This window comes from Setaria viridis, chromosome 2, assembly GCF_005286985.2.
Source record: "Setaria viridis chromosome 2, Setaria_viridis_v4.0, whole genome shotgun sequence".
NCBI classification, from domain to species: Eukaryota; Viridiplantae; Streptophyta; class Magnoliopsida; order Poales; family Poaceae; genus Setaria; species Setaria viridis.
The window spans coordinates 44,487,635-44,503,113 of NC_048264.2; the positions used below are offsets into that span (position 1 = coordinate 44,487,635).

Genomic DNA, 15,479 nt, shown 5'->3' on the forward strand with positions numbered 1-15,479 from the left:
ACACCCAAACCCCATTTCCCCTCCTCTTCCCCAGGAGATCCCCCTCCTCTCTCATCTTGCCTCGCCCTTTCCCTTTCCCTTTGCCATTTTCCAAGACACACGCCGAGGGCCGAGGGGAGGGGAGGGAGGGAGAGAGAGGGGGCCCTTCTTTATCTTGCCACAGCCGAGGAAAAGAGTGGCAACCTTCAGCACCCAAGGAGACCAGTTCTTCCAGTACCAAGTACTACTAGTACTACTCGAGTAGGAGGCGGCCGCTGTTCGCTGCGTTCTTGATTGATTGAGATGGGCATCCTGTGCTTCGGCGCTACCTCCGCCCTGCTCTGCGGGGAGGACAGGAACAGCGTCCTGGGCCTGGGCGGCTGCGACGGCGGCGACGAGCTGGTGGAGGTGGGGAGTGCTCTCGATTTCTCGGACGCCGCCGCCGGCGCCGTGTTCCCCGTCGACACCGATGAGGCCGTGCGGGAGCTGGTGGAGAAGGAGACGGACCACCTGCCTCTGGAGGGCTATGCGGAGAGGCTGGAGCACGCCGGATTGGAGTCATCTTGGAGGAGAGACGCGATGGATTGGATTTGCAAGGTGAAACAAAAAAAAGAGAAACACAAAATCTCTAGGATTTATTATATTACTAGTTCTTTCATTTCGTTCCTTTTTCCCTGCTGGACAAATTGATTGATTTTAGGAAGGTAGTTGCATGCTTGCATTATCTCTTTTGACTTTGCGTGAACCTGAGTTTTGGCTGCGTGTCCTGCATCCTGTGGCCTATTGCCGAATCGACCACACCCCTTGGCCCTTTTATCTGGAAATTTTTGTTTTAAGTAGAAACTGACGAGGTGCTGATCTTGTCTTCTCACATGTGGGCTGCAGGTCCATTCCTACTACAACTTTGGACCACTCAGTCTTTACCTCGCTGTGAATTACCTGGATAGATTCATCTCCTCGTATAACCTCCCAGTAAGAATGTAAACCTATACATTGGTTGGTTCCTTACTGTGTCCAGTTAATCTCTTTCTGATGGATGGGTTTTTTCTATTTTGTTTGTTCTTGTTGTTGTAGCATGACAAGCCTTGGATGAAACAGTTGTTGTCAGTTGCTTGCCTATCTCTTGCTATCAAGATGGAGGAGACCGTGGTCCCTCTTCCTGTGGACCTTCAGGTGAAGGAGAAATTACAGCATTGTGGTATCAAATAATTGTTCAATGGTTGGTTGATGAAATTGCTAAAATGTGATTGTTGTGCCATAGGTCTGCGATCCGGAGTGTGAGTTTGAAGCAAGGAATATTGGGAGGATGGAGATCCATGTCATGACCACCCTGAAATGGAGAATGCAGGCTGTGACCCCGTTTGCTTTCATCAGCTACTTCCTGGACAAATTCAGTGAAGGGAAGCCTCCTAGTTTTGCACTAGCCTCACGGTGCGCCGATATCATAGTTGGCACTCTGAAAGGTTCGTTTGACCTTAGCGATTTCGCTTGATCATCTGATGGATTCGCTTACCTGCATTGCCAACATTGCCTATGGCAGCTTGTTTCGGTCTACTGACTAGAACATCTGTGCTATGGATTTACAGGCTCTGCATTCTTGTCATTCAGACCGTCTGAGATTGCGGCGGCGGCGGCACTAGCAGCGGTTTCTGCGAATGAGGTTGTTGGCTTTGGGAGTGTTCTTTCAGCTTCTGAAATCCCTGTAAATAAGGTGAGTTTCTTTTAACATGTGCAAAGACTGATCCATGCACCATTGTCATTTACACCTCTTCTCGAAGTGTGAAGCCTGGATCTTCCATTTCCAGGAGATGGTTGATAAATGCTATGAGCTGATGCAAGAGCGGGCATTGGTGAAGAAGAGAGGGCACATCAATGGAAGCTCTTCAGTGCCACAGAGCCCGATTGGTGTGCTGGATGCAGCATGCTTCAGCTTTAGGAGTGAAGATGCAACGCTAGGATCGTCACAGTCAAATATCAGTAGTGACAACAATCAGGTTTCTGCTCCAGCTTCCAAGAGGAGAAGGCTAAGCACTTCACCAATCTGATTAGAGCATATACCGTACATATATCCATTGGTAGCGTCGCATTGTGCGCTTATTTATGCTGTGATCATCTTAACCTCAGAGCTCATCAGGGTAACAAGTAGTGGTACAGAAGGATCCAGTGAAGCATTGTAACAAGCAGAGGATGATTGCAGTAATAAGTTAGTACCGACTTCAGATCTCTGAGAAGAAAGAGGTGAGGAGGAAGCTTCTTCCTCTAGCAATTTTGTAACTCCCTACCTCACCTTCTTCTTTGTTTTATTTAATTTTTTTCGGCTATCCTAAGGCATTTGCGGGAGATCTTTGTGGATATGAGATTGGAGATGTGAGGATGAGAGAGAGAAATCAACAAAAAAGATTTCATTTTTGTTCCTTTGTTCTTTGCTAATATATATTTAAAGAAAAGCTTGTGAGAAATCCTACCGTTGCTTCAATCTATTTTTCTCTACCATTCTGAGAAAAAGTTGTGCTGATTCATCAATGCGGTCTTCTTATGACTGGGATTGTTTGATTGCTCGTCTGTGGTACTTGTCCGTCCATCATATTTCTGTGAAGAGAACCTATCATTAATACAAATCTTGGCATGACTTTGCACAAAGAAAGACAAGCTGCTGTTTGATAGTGATATGAAGGAGAACAAGGGACCAGCAAATGCCTCCCTTCTCCACAGGAAAAGAAGCAATTAGTAGTCATGGCTATGAACAGCAATGTGACTTGTACTTAGAACAAATGAACAAATCATGCCCAACCATGTCTTTGTCAATGTTTTGGTTCTTATCTGAGGTTTTTGTCCCTTTCCTCTGAACAGCAATGCAAACATCCAACAGAAGGAAAACATTGTCATCTGATAGACTTCTAGGATTACACCTGGAGTCTTACCAAATATCAAAATCAGTCAAGTCGTTCTCGACAATTAAACAAATGCTGAACGGATCACTATTGGAGTAGATTATATAGGCTGATTCATCTCCATATGAAACTCAAAACATCATTGTTCAGCCTAGAACACTGAAAACTGATGCTCAGGAACAGATCGGTAGAATTTTTTAGTGATATTTTGCCATCACATTTGCTAACAAAAGTGATGAGGGTAGATTGACTCAATAAATTCACCTCAAAAGGCTGGTGAAAAGCCTGCATTGGAAATTTATTGGAGCCTGCAGCTCTTTTTTCATATTGGGGAGGGCAGTGTCTGAAGCCAACCCCAGGCAGGGAGCGAGCTGTTCAAGGAAATGAATGGGTCAAATAGAGCTGGCCTGGCTGTTGTCCTGTTGAGGAGGCCGCTGGCGGCAGGCTGCTGCCGCTGCAGCCATGACAACAGCTGCTTTTACATGCAATGGTTCTGGGGGTCCTCTGTCCTCAGCCTTATACCTGCAATGGTCTCTGTGCTGTGGGCCAGTGATTAACATTGCTGCATGTTTCCATGACCAAGAAGGTCCTGCCACTGGCCAGAGTACCAACTGAGACCAATAGAATTGAATATAAAACCAGGAAACTGCTACAGGTACCTAGCTAACTAATACCAAGAGGTTCATGATTTGTATTTGCATTGAGACATAGCTAATCCAGACGTAAATACGATTTTTTTGTCACTTTGGTCAATTGGTTGCAAGTTATAGCTGTATCCATTCCATCCCATACTTTTGCACATCGCAGCACATTAACCTGAGCATGCAATGGAAGGTGTTACTTAATGAGGAATCTCTAAACAGTGACAAGTGCTTATAGACAGTTAACGGCCACTGTAGTTTTGGAATCTTGCATGTTTAGATTTGTGTATGTTACTATTAAACAAACACAAGATGATCAAATGTCCGTTAGGTTTGTGTTCCTTGTTGCCACATGTTTTGAATTTTAGAAAAGTTTTCTGACACCGCAGCGTCAGCCAGATCAGGAAAACATTTTCTCGCCCCTTAAACATCACATCGGAGAGGGCCGAAAGTTGTAGCATCTTTTGATCAGATGCTCAATATTAAGTGAGTAGAACGTCCAGTATGTGTAATTGTGTATCCATCTGTTATTCTGTTCTGTTGGCAACATGTCCCTGGTGATATACTCACGGCAACATCGATCAACACCAAGTTGAAACCTTAATTAGGCCGGATTGTGTTCGGCAGTTTGTACGTACATGTGAGCTCACTGCATACATTAGCAAGCTGAGTGGGTTTATGCTGCTTCTGCTTGCAATTTGTTTGGCACATCATCTTGTCGATCAGTTGATAGGGATTGATGCATCAGGATTCCAGAATTATACTAATGATGAAATACCATGCCTTGGCAAGCACTAGAATAGAAAGACTTTTTCTTACTCAACAGCATTGATTACTCTGAAATTTGCAGATATAGTAAAGCAACAATACACGCATACTCCTAAATATACAGTACATTGACCCAAAACGTGGTTGGCAAATGCTCAAGACCCTAACTTAAATTATGGTTCCTAATCCATCTGGTAAGCAGGTGATCGATGGATCTGACTCAATCCTGGATGCTGTAGTAGTTTATTCATGCTGCAAGGCGGCACAGCCCCACTGGATTGACTGCCTTGAGCGTCGGGTCAGTTGATCGATCAAACCTCATGCCGAATTAAACCAGACGTTATGTTAGCAGTAGCACTAATCTCTTTTAAAAAAATGTTAGCACTAATCTGCTTAGAAAATCCACTTGGATGGCCCTAGGATTCTCTTACATGCACAGATCAGATACAACAAGGCAGAAAGAGACCAAGAGCCGTATCGGTGTATCCCCTTGTCTCGCGGACCTTTTCTTGCGCACACGGGGCGGGTGGTCCCTCTGAATATTTTCGTATCGTGTAGCTCCATGTTGCTTTCGAGGAGCAGCCTCGTGTACGTCCTTTGCTTGTCGTCACGGTCAGCATCAACATAAATCTTTTCAGTTTCTTCTGCCCGTGCATTATCATCTCCCCACAAAGAAATGATTTTCACATGCCATGCTTTATATGCATGGACGGGCCACGCTTTATCATCTTTTCAGTTTGAATCCATTTGAATCAGATGGAGAATGAGCGAATTTCGTACTAATCAGAAGGAATTTTAGTCCAAATAAGCCACAAAAAGTCATCTACTCGAGTACGTGGAGATGAGAACGAGGAGGAGCAGCAAGGCTGCCGGCCGGCACGGCGGCTCTGGCTGGGCGCGTGGAAAAGCTGCGATCGAGGCGCAGGGGCAGCCGGGCAGAGCGGCCCAGGCGCCCCCAGTTCTGTCGTATGCGCCGGTCTGGGCGATGGCAAGGTGGTGGCGAAGACGCCCGTTTGGCTCCACCCGCTGCGACCGATATGTGTTGACGGGGACGTGTCACGTACGCGCTCAGGAGTTGGGGAGGAGGCCAACGCGCAAGCCTCCAACCCGGAAAGCCTTTGTTCCCTGCCATGGTACAGAGGCTACCGACGGGCATAATTCGTAATGCCTCTGCCACCGTGTCGCGCCGTGGCACGCGCTCCTTTCGTAACGGACAAGAGCACGCCCTGTTACATTGAGTACGCTGTACGCAGCTTAACAGCTAGACGGTCTCTCACTCTGGTGTAAACTACTGTGCTCCACAGTTTTACTACACGAGTCGCGAGACGGTGTGCACAGGACCTTGATTGGCTGGGTCGCTTTGTGAATTGTGTGCAAGAGCGAGTTTCCTTTGCCTCGGAGACCGGTGAAAGAGAGAAAGAAGTCGCTAGTTTTTTCGACGTGCCGAAAGGATCCAAAGCGCGCGAGGGAGGGTGGAATCGGTGGATGCCCCCCAACCCAATCATGCGGCGGGTGGTGGCAGCGACGGGCAGTTTTCCGCGCGCCCGGCTTTGCTCGTGCTCGTCGCCTTTTGATGCAGCAGCTGCTGCCGAGCGGCGTCCGAGCGCTGCGCGGCATGGCAGCGGCAGGCGTGCGCGCCGGGCAGGGAGGGCAGCCCCCGCCGAGCGCACGCCGCGGCAGCGCGCTCCGCACGAGGAGATCAGGGCGGCGACGCGCGGGGCGCGGCAATCATGGCTTTTGTGGGCAGGGGACCCGGAGGCCGTTGCCGCGGTGGCCTGGTGGCCGGCCGGGTGCTTTATGGCTCGTGACGCGGTTAATGTGGCGCAGCGGCCGTGCGCCGCCGGCGCGCGCGCGTGTTGGGATCCGCTAGCTGGTCGTGGTGGCCGAGTGATCGACCGGCGGCCGGGCGGGCCAGCGTGTGGGTTAGGCTGCCGCGGCGGCCGTTGTCTGGTGTGGTGACTTGTTTGTGTGGAATGGGCCGGGTAGCGTGTGCGTGTGGCGTGGCCGCGTGGGTGCGGGTCGGTGGAGTTGGCGCTCGTGAGGGGCGTAATGCGACGCAACCACCGTCCACCGGGGCTTGAAGGAGTTTCCTTTTGGAGGCGTGGTGTGCCGGAGCAAGGGCTCGGCGTTATGATGGCTCGTGAGGAGCTTCAAGTGATTCAACAACCACCGACTTTGCTACACTGGACTTGGCCAACCGCGTGCGTGCTTGGGAGTGGGAGCAGGCAGCTGCTGCTGGGTCCATTGCATTGGCGAATCGGGCTGCGTGAGCCTGCTGTGTCCATTGGACTTGGTGGGGGATCGAGTAGCGTGGAAATGGAAGGCTGGGCCTCCATTGCCACCATGTGCTTTGCAAATTGCAAGGAGCTGGGCGAGCGGTTGGTTGGAGGAGCGAAGTCATGCGCGCGCGACACCGTGAAGAGCGTAACGCGCGGCGTGCCCACCAAAACTTTCGCTACACCTTGTTTGAGCTCCACACACATACAGTATTTGTACCAGCTTATATTGGGCGTGCTGTTCATGTCAGCTTGTCCACCACAGGATTTACATCTGAGATGAACCAGCGAGGCATTAACATGGCTCTCACGCGCATTCGCCTTCTACCAAAGGCAAGGCATGCAGTATAGCCATGCTGGTCCTTCCTTTGGAATGCAGGAGGCAACCTGTGGCAGCAGCTCGTGAGGAGAATAACGTGACGCAGCTACCAGTCCGGTTGGATGGGCTCGACTTCCGCAATGACTCATTCCTGAGAGCCACATGCCACACGAGCCCGTCGTCCGTACGCACAAGGCATACCGAACCTGCTCAGCAGAGAAGCATTATCTCCGCAGCAAAGAACACACACAAAAGGGAAACCTTTATTCCCTCCCGACACCACCCCTATTAACTCCCATGAGCAAATCACTTGAGCAATCAGTACCCAGACGACACCCTGCAGCGTGTGATACAACGCGGATCAGAGGATGAACTGGCCGGAAGCCCGGAACAGGATCGCCGTTGCATTTAGTACTCGTGAGGGGCGTAATGCGTCGCAGCAACCCATCGACGGATCGAGCTGGTTGGATTTGGCCGGCGTACTTGCCCTGGGGGACCCCTGCCCGGCGTACTGCCTGCCGGCCGGCCTGGGGCAGCCGCACGCTGACCTAGTGATCGGTGTGACCGTGTACGTCCAACGTGTCCTGGTCCCCCTGAGCCGGACACTGCTCCCTTGCTCATGCTCAGTGAGAGCGGGAGGATACGAGATACCCTTCTGCACGTGAGCAACAGGGTATGCAGTCCTGCACTCTGCGAGACCGCAACTACAACAGCGCCATGCAAGCTGATCACCCGTGTCGGATTTAACAAGCCCAACCTCGCTGCTGGTTCCTTTATCAAAAAAAAAAAACCCCTCGCTGTTGGTTGGGTCAACAAAATGTTGGGAGCAACCAACCCAGCCAGTACGAATCGAAATGGCTCAGCCCGCCATTTTCCACGAATCAGGCCGAGCGGCCCACGTGGGCTGTCATCGTCGAGGCCCTCGGCCTGTGCGCACTCCAGCACGACCCACCCCGCAGAGCCCATCCAGACCGAGCAACGTGCGCGTCCGGAGTGCGGGCGCCGGCAGGACCACCCCTTGCCCCTTTCGCGCGTCGATTTGGCCGGCGGCGCCGATCGCGCAGCCCGCACCGCCGAGTCGCCGACGCCTGCCGGCCGGCTAGTGCGGCCGGCGCCCTGTTTGCCCGATTTCGTGGGGGGAATACGGCAGGGCAAAGTGGGGAATAACTCGTATAACCCCCGCCGAAACCAAGCCGCCGCCCGCCGCGCTGCTGCTCCCACCTTGCCCGCCGCGATGAGAAGGCGCCCGGAGCCCCGCCTCGTCCGGTCCCTCGCCATCACCGCCTCCGCCTCACCCGCCGCGCCCGTCCCACCCCCGCCTCCACTCCCGGCATCGAAGCCCCCCCGCTCGGCCGCGCCGTTCGTCGCCGTTCTCCTGCGCCGGGGCCGCGCGGCCGCCGCGTTGCTCCTCAACCGCCGCCTCCTTGCGGCACCCGCCCCGGAGGCCTGCTCCCTGCTCACCGCGCTCCCGGGCGTCCGCGACGCCGTCTCCTACAACATCGTCCTCGCCGCTCTCTGCCGCCGCGGTGGCGACCTCCCCGCGGCCCTCTCCCTCCTCCGCGACATGTCGATGGAGCCCGACCCGGGCGCCCGCCCCAACGCCATCTCCTACACCACGGTCATGCGGGGGCTCTGCGCGGCACGCCGCGCGGACGAGGCCGTCGGCTTGCTCCGGACCATGCAGGCCCGCGGCGTCCGTCCCGACGTCGTCACGTACGGCACGCTCATCCGTGGGCTGTGCGACGCCGCGGAGGTCGACGGGGCCGTGGAGCTGCTGGATGAGATGTACGAGAGTGGGATTGAGCCGAACGTGGTTGTATACGGTTTTTTGCTGCGTGGGTACTGCAAGTCTGGCCGGTGGCAGGACGTAGGCAAGGTGTTTGAAGAAATGTCCCGGCAGGGGGTTGAGCCGGATGTCAGCATGTTCACTGGTTTAATCGAATGCCTGTGTAAAGAGGGGAAGATAGGAAAGGCCACAAAGGTGAAGGACATGATGGTGGAGCGGGGTTTGGAGCCAAATGCAGTGACATACAATGTTCTGATCAATTCCCTGTGCAAGGAAGGATCGGTGAGGGAGGCGATGGCTCTAAAGAAGGAGATGGTAGAGAACGGGGTGGCGCCGGATGTCGTGACATACAACACCCTGATTGCAGGTCTTTCTGGCGTGCTCGAGATGGATGAGGCAATGGGGTTGCTTGAGGAGATGATCCAAGGAGATGTGGTGGTTGAGCCTAATGTGATTACTTTCAGCTCGGTTTTACATGGACTATGTAAGATCGGTCGGATGTTCCAAGCAATCAAAGTTCGTGAGATGATGGCTGAGAGGGGGTGTATGTGTGACTTGGTGACCTACAATTGTCTGATTGGTGGATTCCTTAGGGTTCACAAGGTTAAGATGGTTATGAAGCTACTGAATGAGCTGGCTAGTTCTGGATTGGAGCCTGATTCATTCACCTATAGTATTCTGATAAATGGCTTCAGCAAGATGTGGGACGTTGACCGTGCAGAAAAGTTCTTGTGTACAATGAGACAACATGGGATAGAGCCTGAGCGAGTTCACTATATTCCTTTGCTTGCAGCTATATGTCAACAGGGAATGATGGAGCGGGCTACAATTTTGTTCAATGAAATGGATAAGAACTGCGGGCTTGATGTTTTCGCATATAACACAATGATCCATGGTGCTTGTATATCAGGGGATAAGAAAATGGTTAAACAACTGCTTAAAGATATGCTTGATGAGGGTTTGACTCCTGATGCTGCGACATATTCTGTGCTAATCAACATGTTTGCTAAACTAGGAGACCTAGAAGAAGCTGAGACGGTGCTTAAACAGATGACAGCAAGTGGCTTTGTGCCCGACATTGCTGTGTTTGATTCATTGATCAAAGGTTATAGCGCTGAAGGTCAGATAAACAAGGTTCTGAAGTTGGTACATGAATTGAGAGACAAGAATGTAGCTCTTGATTCAAAAATCATCCGTACTATTATGAATTCGCTGATGGCAAGCAACGAAGACAAAAGAATATTGGAGGGGCTGCCTGATTTATATCTGAAGAACTATTGCAAGGCAACACCATCATCTTGTCCCAGGAGTTCATGAACTCACTATATAAATCATGCCCTGGACTTGAACCTGGTGTCACTGGATGAGCCTCAATCCATGTTCTTGTGTGCAGATAGCCTGCATATTTGACGCCTGTTCAGCTAATGTATGTGCCTATGTTTGAGATTCCCATTCAGCTCACTTTACATGATTTGTCTGTGTGATATTTGTTAAAGTTGTGGCAGCGATGACCCTAAATTTGCTGGTAATGGTACTGCTCATTTCAGTGTACAGATGATGGCTAATATCACTTGAACAAGCTGCCGCCAGTGGCATGTGAGAGAAACTGTTGTAATTATGATTTATGAAGTCTGGGACAAACTTGCTTGTCAAACCGTCGGAGGTAATCCTAGAAAAACTCACTCAGTAGGGCAAAAGTCCTTTCTGTAGCATCTCTTTGATAGCGAATACATTTAAGTTCTTTTTTATTTTTGTTTCTCCGTCTCCAATATATAAATATGAAGTTTTCATCTCAGAGTCCGGCATGTCATTGTGCAGACTTCCATATTAGGGTAATATTGCTTGGGGACTGATCTGTCAAAATAGATCTGTAGCACGGCTCAACCTGGTAGCCTCATTCAGTTTTTGCTGATAGTATTTTTGGGATGATAAAAGGAACTTTGAGGGTGTTTCGATCCCATCATGTCAGTGCTCGGTAGGAAGGGGAATAAACATGCCAGGGAGAAGCTGTAGTTTGAGGATGCTTCGTCTTGCTGTAGTTTCTGACTAGTTCTGTAATTCATCTCCTTAGTTTTGTTGCTTGCACTGGCCGCACAGGTACTCAGGTAGACGGCTGCACTGGCTGGCATTTTGGCACTGCCAGGTGCCAGCCAACGGGGACGGCCAAGCGCCTTGACGGCCGTGTCCACGAGAGCAGGAGGGTGGCTGGGCGCGCAGAGTTTGTTAGCAGAGCTTGTGCAAGAACCAGCGTCAGGCTTAGACTCCCAGGAACGAACAACATCAGATTCTTAGGAATTTGTCGTGCCAGATTAAAACCAGGCTGCTTAATTTTCTTGTCACGACCCAAAGTTGTTAAACAAGCTTAACATGTTAACATGAGCATCATTTGTGCATAATGGAGCATCAATGCATAAGCATTCATTAAATTCATGAAATTGTTGTTTATTGTTGAAATTCAAACTTGTGAAGCAACTCAATTTTCTGCTATGCAACTGTGCCTCCTGTTATTTTATTTAAATACTAGATGCAATTTGATGAATTTATAGTATTTTTATTGAATTTTTGAGTAATGTTTGCCCGTGTTAAAAATTCATTTAAATTTCAGTTTTAGCTGTTTTCTTTTGTCAATTGCGTGCAAACTTGATCAGTTCTGGAGGTTATTCTTGTGGCTTTGTGTTCTTTGTGATTTTACCTTTCAAATGAGTATTTTTGGGAGATTTTTGGGTGCCTGTAGTTAGGTCGTTTGAGTAGTGAAATTTGGACGGTTTGAAAATTGGCTGGGCCCACGAGTCAGTTGCTCCCTCCTCTTCTCTCGCGTGCTAGCTCGCTCGTCGTTGGGCAGTGCCTGCGGCGCTCGCAGGTCGCCCGTCGCCGAACTAGCCACCGTGGCCTCGCCCACGCAAAATCCCCCTCATGCCCTCGCCTCACTCCTCCTTTAAATGCCGACGTCAGCCTCCCTTGAAACCCTAGCTAGCCACCAACTCCATTGCCGCCGCCACCTCCTCCCACGCAGCTGTCGTCGCTGTCGGTAAGCCTCGCTCCAATTCCTAGCATCCGCAGCACCCCCTAGAGCTCCCGCATCCGTTTTGCCCCTCACCTTTCTTCCTCCTCCGCCGTGCAGGGCGCTCGCCGACGAGCTCCGCCGTGCCACCTCCTCTGTGGTGCGGGGCTGCTGGTGGTGAGCCCTCGTGGCCTCAGGGTGCCGCGCCCTCGCCTCCCTGCTGCGTTGCACCACACTCCCCAGTCACCAACCAAGCCAAGGCCACGACCGGCCATGCGTCACCGGTCTGTGCCTGTGTGCATGTGTGGGTGTGTTTTGTAGGAGAGAGAAGAAAGAGGAGAGGGGTACGAGGAAAGATTTAGGGACCCAAGTGCAAGACACTAATAGATCTAAGGGCTTAGTTGCAAAATAACCTTAGTTTTCTTTATTTCCTAGAGTTAGATAGATGAAAACTTTGGAAATGCATCGAAATGTGTAGAAAAATGCTAAAAATGCAAAACTTATTTTGTTGTGTTCCTGTTGATATCTAGTTTATTTCAAAATTAAGTATGTGCATGCTACTGTTGTAGGTCTTGCTCTATGATTTATTTTATTCTAGATTTGTTAAATGCTTTATAAATCATGTGATGATCCAAAAATGGTGGAACCAATTTTGTTAGCTTCCATTTATCATATATGTTCCAGATCTAGAACTTGTTTAAGCGGAACCTATGGTTTTTACACTGTGTTAGATCTATTTCTTGCTTGCTATCTTAATCTTGTTATTTGCATAATAATAGTAGAGAAATGATAAAATGTTATTTGCATAATAAATAGTAGAGAAATGAGAAAATGTTGAAACGACTTCTGTTACCTCATGTTTTCTGTATAGAATCTAGGAAAAATGATATTTATGTTTTTCAGGTTGATTTACATGCCTTTTATGATTTAATGTGTTTAATATTAGTTTGTATTATTTATTTTATATCTCATTAATGAAAATAGATTTTAAGGTGAATCCAACTCTCACGATCATATTTTGTGATCCTCTGTTAGTGTGATTTATTTCATAATTATTGCTCAACCAGTGATTTTAATCTTGCAAATCATGCTTGTTAGTGGATTAATCATTTAAGGTGATCATTCCATTTAATCTAATGTTTGGTTACTGTTATGGGTGTGATTGTTCTGTTAACAATTCATTCCTTCATGCTTCTATTATTTTCCATGCATTTCATGAGCATTTGCACTCATAGCATCATCTCTAATGTATGCTCGCATTTCATTCATTTTAGAGAGCGACTTGCCGGAGAACGTGACCGTGGAGCCCGAAGTTGAGCCCGAACTCGAGGTTAAGGTTGAACCCGAGGAAAACCAAGGTCAGCAGTTATGCGTACTTATCCTACTTCTCTAAATAAATTTGTTACTTTGTATAGCTATGGGTTGCATGTGGGTTACCTATCTTATTGCATTGTTAGAATCTATGTTGTTGATATTATGGCCTCACTTGCTTTGTTATCATCCACCTTGACGCTCGAGTAGTATGGGTAATAATGAATTAATCTTGTTAATTTTTTAGCCATGCTTAGATATAGAATGATCACTTTACTTTGGTAAGGGAAATGTTTATAGGTTAATCAGCACCGATTCTAACATGGTTCTCTAATGTTGTTGAATAAACGAACATGATGGTTAATTGGATAGGAGATTTGAGCGGTGTGTAGGGTCACGAGAATGGAGTCTCGGTGACATAGACCGCTTGAGTCGATTAAGGACCGTTCGTTGTTGACGTTGGTTTGAGCCCTTTTTCGTGCTACCACATGTTCCCGAATGGGATGAATAAGCCTAATACCTTACTTGTCTCGCTCTATGAGGCATGGTCCTAGATGTGTGATCTTCGTACTATGTAGAGGAGCCTAGGGATGTTCCTGGTGGACCTAGGTCGTCCTCCACACAAGCTAGGCGTGTTTTACTCATAGTTCGGGGGCGGTATGGAAGGGTTGGCATGAGTACCCCCTTGTGCACCATTGATCGGATGTTCGAGCCGCAAGGTCCTCGAGTCATGTGGGTAAAGAGTACACCGTTGCAAGGATAAATCAATTTGAATTGCTGCGCTCTCAGTTATGAGCAAGCTCAAGTCCCATGAATTCATCGTAGAGTTATCGGATACTTATGTTGCTGGTTCATATATTTACGCTCTATGTTATCATGTTGATGCAATTGTTTTCAACTAAAATTTGAAGTGGGTTTGGGCAAGATTAATAAAACTTGCTAGTTGTCTATAGGGTGTTATTCACATGCTTATGGTCAAAAATTATGGATAGGATGAGATAGGCTTTTGCAAATCTATTTAACCTTAAAGTCTTACTCCTTATTCACCCTTATGCATGCTCCTTGTTATATAATTGCGTAGGACTTGTGAGTACCTTTTTACTCATGTTGCTATCGCTCACTAAAGTTGCAGGTGAACCGGAGGCCGTGTTCGGTTACTTTTACCCCTCCGATCCGAGGGTGGGCGACGAGTGACTAGAGCGGTCATTGTTGCTTCGATGGTGTTCTTGGACAACTACACCATCATTTCTTTTGCGTTAATCTGTTGTATCCGCTACGTAGATGTGTTCTCTTCATGAGTTAGATGTTAGGAAAATTTAAATCTTAATATTTAATCTCATGTTGTGTTGTCATGAGTTCAAAATTTGTATTTTGGAGCTCATTTTTTTTTAAATTTCAGATTTGATCCACATATGTCGTGAACTTGTAACCTTAATTATTGAACTTGTATAATGCTTACAATTGCTCTTTGTGGTTCATGTGGTGATATGCGATTTGTACAGTTGGTGTTGTTCAATCTTAAGCATGTTGTGAAACACCTACCAGGACTATCGGATTTATCTCTCGTTACGTTGAATTGCACGGAGTTTTGATTCTATAGGTGTAAGTTGTCACTCGGCACTCGCAAGACGAGCAAAAGTGTTGGAATGACCGTCAATTTACTGTTCATGTTGAGCGGTTCTCACGTTTCTGTCCCCAAAACTGTTCGAATCCTATTTCGACTCGGTCGACAGTTCCCATCCTCCAAGCTCCAATCCTCCCGGTCGCGGTATATGTATATTTGTATATAGCGGCGGCGGCGGCGAGCGCGCGCCGGGAATCGAGCTCTTACAGTCTTGCATCCGTTGGCCCCATGTCGTCCAATACAGCCGCCCCCGCTGCCTCCGGCCATCGGCGACGGCACGGCTCCCTCCCTGACTGTGTACTCAACTCCACGCCTCAATCGTGTCGTGTCCGCGCCGGGACGCCACGACCGCCGCAGCCTCGACGAGCAATAACCTGCCCATCGAGGCGTCCATCGAGCTAGCGCGCCCGCCGCTTCTCTCCACCCTCGCCGTGTACTGCCCTGGCGCCCACTCCTCCGTGCAGCCCAAAATCCTCTTCGCCGCCGAAGATCTCCTCCTCCTCCGCGTCTCCGTCAGTAGCCGGCGAACGCCCCTTCTGGAGAACTGCGATTACTTCGTCTACCGGGCCGGCGGCGGCGGGGCCGACCCGGCACGCCCGTCGCTTACCCTGATCCCACATCCGAAGCCCGACTGCTTCCGGGACGGTAATGTCGGCGTCCTTCCCCGCGGCGGCGACCTTTACACCATCGCCACGCTTCTTGTCACCGGCGCTGATCAGTACGAGCTCCTCCGGTTCGACTCCGAGGTCGGGAGCTGGGTCTCCAAGGCAGTGTCGCTGGCGGTCCCTTCCTTTCCGGTTTCAAAACCCGTCGGCACGATTGCCAATACCATGCGACCTCCATGGCCATTGCGGTCGGAGGTGAAGCTGGCACCATGGGCTGG

The 15,479-nt window shown here is 49.4% G+C and overlaps 2 protein-coding genes across 2 annotated transcripts; both read left to right on the forward strand.

Annotated features, from left to right (window-relative positions):
* Positions 1 to 6: 6 nt before the first annotated feature.
* On the forward strand, positions 7 to 2,438 carry LOC117842072 (cyclin-D2-2). The gene is made up of 6 exons (XM_034722422.2): positions 7 to 576; positions 865 to 951; positions 1,054 to 1,152; positions 1,241 to 1,442; positions 1,566 to 1,690; positions 1,785 to 2,438. The coding sequence occupies exons 1-6, from the start codon at positions 283 to 285 to the stop codon at positions 2,022 to 2,024; spliced, it is 1,047 nt and encodes a 348-aa protein (XP_034578313.1). The 5' UTR covers positions 7 to 282; the 3' UTR covers positions 2,025 to 2,438.
* Positions 2,439 to 7,850: 5,412 nt separating this feature from the next.
* Positions 7,851 to 14,488, forward strand: LOC117846061 (uncharacterized). The gene is given in 4 exon segments (XM_072291640.1): positions 7,851 to 9,920; positions 9,923 to 10,323; positions 12,936 to 13,019; positions 14,105 to 14,488. Coding segments are annotated over 2 exon segments (1,917 nt in total). The 5' UTR covers positions 7,851 to 8,108; the 3' UTR covers positions 10,028 to 10,323; positions 12,936 to 13,019; positions 14,105 to 14,488.
* The last annotated feature ends 991 nt before the right edge of the window (positions 14,489 to 15,479 follow it).